Source organism: Pollachius pollachius (genome assembly GCF_949987615.1).
Source record: "Pollachius pollachius genome assembly, chromosome: 9".
Classification (NCBI taxonomy): domain Eukaryota; kingdom Metazoa; phylum Chordata; class Actinopteri; order Gadiformes; family Gadidae; genus Pollachius; species Pollachius pollachius.
In genome coordinates this window covers 4790878-4797326 of record NC_136942.1, presented here as the reverse complement: position 1 = coordinate 4797326, position 6449 = coordinate 4790878, and the positions used below count along the sequence as shown (strand labels likewise).

At 48.8% G+C, this 6449-nt stretch overlaps 1 protein-coding gene across 1 annotated transcript; it reads right to left on the bottom strand.

Annotated features, from left to right (window-relative positions):
• Positions 1-859: 859 nt before the first annotated feature.
• On the bottom strand, positions 860-2710 carry lingo1a (leucine rich repeat and Ig domain containing 1a; the record flags this gene model as incomplete). Its single annotated transcript, XM_079742950.1, has 1 exon — positions 860-2710. The coding sequence occupies one exon, from the start codon at positions 2708-2710 to the stop codon at positions 860-862; it is 1851 nt and encodes a 616-aa protein (XP_079599076.1).
• Positions 2711-6449: the final 3739 nt, after the last annotated feature.

Sequence of the window (6449 nt, the reverse complement as noted above, 5' to 3'; positions counted from 1 at the left end):
TTGCTGAAGTGTTTTGAAGCATCAAATCGGGTATTATATTATTGTCAATTGAACCATTATGAAAATGTAGACAAAAAGATTGATGACTTAAGAAAGAAGAGAATCTTGCTATATTCAAATAACTAGTATTGGCCAACGTATGTTAAAATTCAGGGCAGCAGTAAAAGATTCTCATTGAGGCGAAGGTAAATACTCTGCAGAGCACTTTTTTGATTTCCTCAATTGTTAATATTTGTGAAATGCAATCAGAATACAAAAATAAAATCAGACCAACACTGACGTAGACGGCAATTAAAAGTGAACACATTTTTTGATCTACTGATTGTATGAAGTTGCAGCATGTATTACATTATGTTAAGGTATGAACAATAATATTGCAATGTGCTCACCAACCTTAATATTTCTTCCTTTCACTTTTTGCAACCATTGCCTATTATTTTAGATAAAAAAGAATGCTAATTAAAATACAAACAGAAGCACACCAATGGCCTATAGATCATCTGCATCCTATTTTATTTCCTTCTATCATTATATATATATATATATATATATATATATATATATGCAATGAATCCCCAGATATTATCTGCTTACCACAAAAATGACCTTCAAGCCAGGCCTAGAAATCCACAAAACCCACTATCATCCTCCACGCCAGATTCACCTTCACTTAAAAGCCAAGAAAGGTCCTCCATTGATGTGTTTTAGTCAGAAAAAAACCAGACTCCTTTATGTTAACAGACCAGGGTCCACAGGTTCATAGGAGAGGCAACCAAAAAGTCTTAGCAATAGTCTTTCCATTGTTAATCTTTTTTCATAATGTTCAAAAGTTAATTGGCTCGTCCACGCCTGCTTTTCCTTAGATCATTTTCATGTTAAATTTACGGGGAGCGTCCGCAGTGTTGCTGCTGCTAATCCCAGCGTCTGACTTACGGGGTACGTACTCGATCTCAATGTTGTGTTTGGTGTTCCCCTTGCCTCTACTCCAGAGGAAGAGCAGCACCAGGCAGAAGAGCACTACGCCGAGGAACGATATGAAGCCCATTGTGGTCGCGATGATCAGAGTCTTGATGTCGAAGGGGAACGGGGCGTTGGCCCGCGTGCCGTTGGTGCTGTTTTCCGTGGGCTGGTTGAACATGAAGGCGAGGGTCTTGTTGGGCTGGTGGGGCCAGTCGGGCGAATAGCTGTGTATGTGGAGGTGAGCCGGGGACGTGTCGTTCCCGCCCGCGTTACTGGCCACACACACGTAGGTACCGTTGTCCTGGATCTGGGCGTAGCGGACCTCCAGGGTGCCGTCTGGCAGTACGGAGAGCCTTCCGATGGTCTTGGTGGTGATGTACTTCTTCTGCGGGGAGAGCCACATGATCAGGGGGGCGGGGTCTCCGTCCGCCTGGCAGGTGAAGTGGACGATGGCCCCCTCGTCCACAAACTTCTGCTGGGCTTTGCGGTCCCTGATCCGGGACTTGCGGCAGGTGAAGTAGTTGGGCTTCAGCACGTCGGGGAAGTCCTTGAACTCCTTGCCCTGGACGAACTCCGGGGAGGCGCAGGTGGGCTGCTGCTTGTTAAAGTTCAGCCTCCAGCGTCTCCGGAACACCCACAGCAGTCGGCAGTCGCAGGCCAGCGGGTTGTCATAGAGCGCCAGGGTCTCCAGGTTGCCCACCGAGTGGAACGCGGACTCCTCCAGCGTGCCGAGGGAGTTCCCGGACACGTTGAGGGTCTTCAGGTAGTTGAGGCCGCGGAAGGAGTAGGGCTCGATCGTCGCCAGCCTGCCTCCGACCAGGTGGAACTCCTGCAGGCGGAGGAGATCGTGGAGCTTGTTCCCCTCGATAGTGTGGATTGGGTTGTAGGACAGGTTGAGAAAACGCAGGTAGACCAAGTGGCGCAGGGCCACGTAGGGAACGGTGGTAAGGTTTGCATTCCCGATGGTGAGCGAGGTGAGGTTTAATCCGTACAAGCAGTTCGGCGTCATGGTGTCCAGGTAGGGCCAGTTGGCCATCTCCAGCACCTTGAGCCGGTAGAGCCGCTTGAAGGAATAGTCCCGTATGACGTTGATGTTGAGGTGGCGCAGCTTGAACGTCACCAGGCTGTGGAGTTGGGCGAAGGCCTCCGTGGGCACCGAGGACAGGTTACACTTCTCCAGGCTCAGGTGCTCGAGGCTACTGAGGCCGTGGAACGCCCGGTGCGAGATGAAAACCAGGTCGTTGTCGCCCACCTCCAAGGAGCGCAGGCTGTACAGGTCCTGGAACATGTAGTCCAACAGGATGACGATCTTGTTCTCGCTGATGTCCAGGTGGGTGAGGTTGCTCAGGCCCGTGAACACCCCGAGCTGGATCAGCTTCAGCTTGTTGCTGCGCAGGCCCAGTGTCCGCAAGCCGTACAGGTTGTTGAACGCCCCCGGCTCGATGGTGGAGATGGTGTTCTCGTTGAGCTCCAGGTGCTCCAGGTTGGGGAAGCCGGAGAACTCGTCCGGGTTGATGGTGCGGATGCGGTTCTTGCTGAGGTCCAGCAGCCGCGTCTCGGCGGGGATTCCCTCCGGAACCGACATGAGCTTCTTGCGGTGGCACAAGACGGCGCGCTCTTGGACGTTGCACTCGCAGCGGGACGGGCAGCCTGTGGTGGAGCCAGACAGCACGGTGCCCAACATCAGGATCAGAATCTGCTGCCAGCACGCCACGTGGTAGCTGCGCCTGTTCACACCCCTGGCCGCCATCTTGTTAGTTACCTGGGGAGACATAAAACATAAAAAAGGCTGAGTGAGAAAAAAGCTAAACTCTTGTCGTTGTCCTTGGAGGGTTAGTCCCAGCTGTCTGAGGCAGTAAAGTGTTTTTTATCGTCTGTTTGTTTTCCGAAGCAATATTTGGAGTTACTATCACATCAAATATGGCAGCTGCAACAATTTACAGCACTGAACACAAACGCTTTGCATTGGCTATCTATTATGTAGAGCGGTAGTCATTTGCATATCTTCATTATTTTGCCTGTGCGTTTGAGTGAGGGTGTGCATGCATTTGTTGAGAAGAAAAAAAAAGAGGAATGCAATTCAGGATATCATTAATCTAAATATTGTATATGCCCTCTTTAACCGTCATTACACAGACTTCAATTAGAGGACGGCCACTGACTCTGGCAACTCTGCGTCACAGAAAAGAGAAAAGTGAATGGCTCCGTTTAAACATAAGGGCGGCGGCGGTCCCAGAGATTGATGTCAAAGCACATACAGTACATATATGAATATCTATTTTATTCTGACAGGCAAGAGAACCCCCACATTACTGAGATGGTGTTACACTCCGCCTCATTCCGAACTGTAGCCTGATGCCCAATTCCACAGCGAATCAAAGGAGGGGGTTTCGCCGAGCATCAGGGCCCAGATCAATCAGCCCGCACCGTCACCTTCATATGAAATGATGGTCTCTCAAAGGGGTGCCGGGGACGAGCTGAATTAACCACATTTCTCACGAGGCAATCCAATCCGCCGCGTGTCGGGGAGAAGCACGCACCGCACACGCACCGCAAAGGACGGCCACATCTGCCCCGCCTGTCGCATGACAATAAAAGTTGCTCCTTCTACCCCTTTCATACATTTATTTCCCCGCGTTATTTTATCCATCCATCCCATCTTTGCTCATTCCCAGCCCCGGTGTGCCGGCCGGACGGGGGTAAAGAACAGTAGGGGGAGGGATGGGCGGCAACAGCTGGGGGATGCAATCAAAGATGGATTGTGGCCGGGGGTGATGTATGGGCGCTGCCTGACACCCGGCTTGGGCAATCTTTTACCATAACATATAGTCCATACGCTGGCAGGGAATTGGATAGGGAGGGATAGATACTGGCTTTAGCCGTGGAAGGAAACAAACCGTATTTAATCCTACACCCTACTGTCTCGGGCCACGTAAGCGCCGGCCTCCGTTCTATTATCAATATAACTAACCGATGATTTTATCATTGCGGAGGCTGAGGATTCGTCCACAGAGTAATGGATGAAGAACGTTCCATTCCAGCTCAAATGGGGGGGTGGAAATATTACTGCGAGGGGTTAGGGCGTTGGTTCCACCGCCGGGACATGTTAAGAACGTACTTACTCATGCGGTATCGTTCTATCATGATTACGGTATAATATGTTTGGGTTAAGACGCACAGGGTGAACAACATAAACGTGGATTGCACCCAGAGAAATCGTTCGCAACAACCAAGAAATTAAAGAGGTTACAGAGCATGGGAGATAAGCAGGGAAACAAGAATTATTCAAGTGGTTGTTTGAGGTTTCGTTGTTTTTCTTATGCGTTTGATTGAGCATGGCACTCAAATAATGAGCACTCAAATAAACCATTGCCAAAAAAAAAAAAATACGTACTTTACTATGTATTAAATTTGACTAAAAAGTCCATATCTACATTTGTAAAAAACAAGTATCAACATAGAGCCCCCACATTTTTACGAGTACTACTTCACTGGGTATAGCATTGTAGATAACACACCGTTTTTTTTTTATCTTTACCACCCAGTTTGTTTAGAGGAATGGCCTTGGAGATAACACATTGTATTTTGCTGTAGTGGATTTAAAGGCCCATATTATTGTTGATGGACTGAGACTACAGGAAATGGAGTCAATGGTTACGCTGGGCAGTTAATTAGAGGCTGACATCTAACTGCCATTGTGGCCACGACTGATAAGTTTGGCCACGGAGCCAGAGAGAATGCCACCAGATTCCTCAGCAAAGATGTAGCACTTTGTGTGTGTGTGTGTGCGTGTGCTAGTGAATGTGCGTGTCTGTGGTGCTGAATGTTTCTTTGTGTGTTTATGCACGTGTGCTTGTGAAGCTATTTGTGCTAGTCAATATTTGTGTCTGTGTGGGTGCGTACATATTTGGTGTGTGTGTGTGAGCGTTCTAGCGTATGTGTGTGCCAGTGAATGTGTGTCTGTGTGTGTGTGTGCTAACGTGTGTGTGTATGTCTGTGTGTGTGTAGTTACATGTGTAAGTGTGTGTGCTTGTCAATGGGTGTGTGTGTGTGTGCTAACATGTGTGTCTGTGTGTGTACTTACATATGTTTGTATGTGTGTGTAATTACGTGCGTGTGTGTGTGTGTGTGTGTGTGTGTGGAGGGGGGGGGGCGGGTTCCTCCTTATTTAGCTTCTTTTCATTGTGCTCCTCAGCAGTTGGGGGTGGAGATCAGCGGGGGGGCTGTGGTGATAACATCACTAATCAGGGGGAGCCCCATCAGGGAGCCCAGCTGAGATGCTGGGAATGCTGACCAGGCAGGTGCCTGGGCGCCACGCGGTGGGCGCTGCGAAGGTCGTTCTATCGCTCTCTCAATCTTTCTCCCTTTTTTTCGCTCTCTTATTCCCCTCGATTTTACCCTCTTTTCCCTCGCTCGGATTCTCCCTCCCACTCTATCGTTCTGTCTCCATCTCTCTCTCTCTCCATTCTAACCTCTCTCCCCTCTAATTCTCTCTGTCTGTCTCCATCTCTCTCTCCCTATCCCTCTCTTTAATAACCGCTCTCTGTCTCCATCTCTTTCTTGTGCTCTCTCTCCCCCTCTCGTTCTCTGAGATACCTAGCGATAAATAGAACGGTTGAGCTCCAGGTCTCCCCTTTTTCATCTCACTCGTCGTCTTCCTGTGTCTCTCTCCCTCTTATTATCTTTCTCAATCTCTCTCTCCCTCTCTGGTTAACTCTCTCCCTCTAATTCTCTTTCATCCTCCTCTCTCTCCATCCAACACCCTCTCTCTCTTAATCTTTCTCAATCTCTCTCCCACTCTCTCAATCGATCTCTCTAATTCTTTTACTCAACATCTCTCCCTCTCGCTCTTAATCTAACTCTCTAATTCTCTTTCTCAAATTTTCTCTATCTGTCTGAGATGTCTCAGGATGAATGGAGGGTGGGGGAGGGGGTGATTTCCGGTGGGAAGGGGAGGTTACAACCAGCCTTCTTTCAGCTCTCGCCCTCTGGTATGTGGCGTTATGACATATTGGTTATCGCCCGCTCTGAAGTCGTTATGTCCAACTCCATTACGTTGACCACCGAAAAGCCAATCAAGGAAATGATCAAGTTATAACCCCCTCCCCGCCCCATCTACTCCCACATAATGCAAGCTTGCCCGCACACACGCACACACACACACACACACACACACACACACACACACAGTCTGTAACTGTAACAAAGAGTCCTTAGACCCTTTTACTTCCCTTTTTATTAAGGGTCAGAAGAGCCTATGAAGTAATAACTCTGTGATAATGGTTTCATTTCATCAGTACGCATTAACTCGTCTTTTTTTCTTTAACCAAACCCTCCCTTAAAACCACCGGTACGGTGAGGCTGATATCCTGGCACCCTCCAACCCCTCACACCACGCAGACGGAATAACTGGATCACACTCGGCTCAAGCGCCTAAATGTTCCGGGGGGAGGAATCAGGAGAAGAAGGAGATACCGCGAAAGGTATTG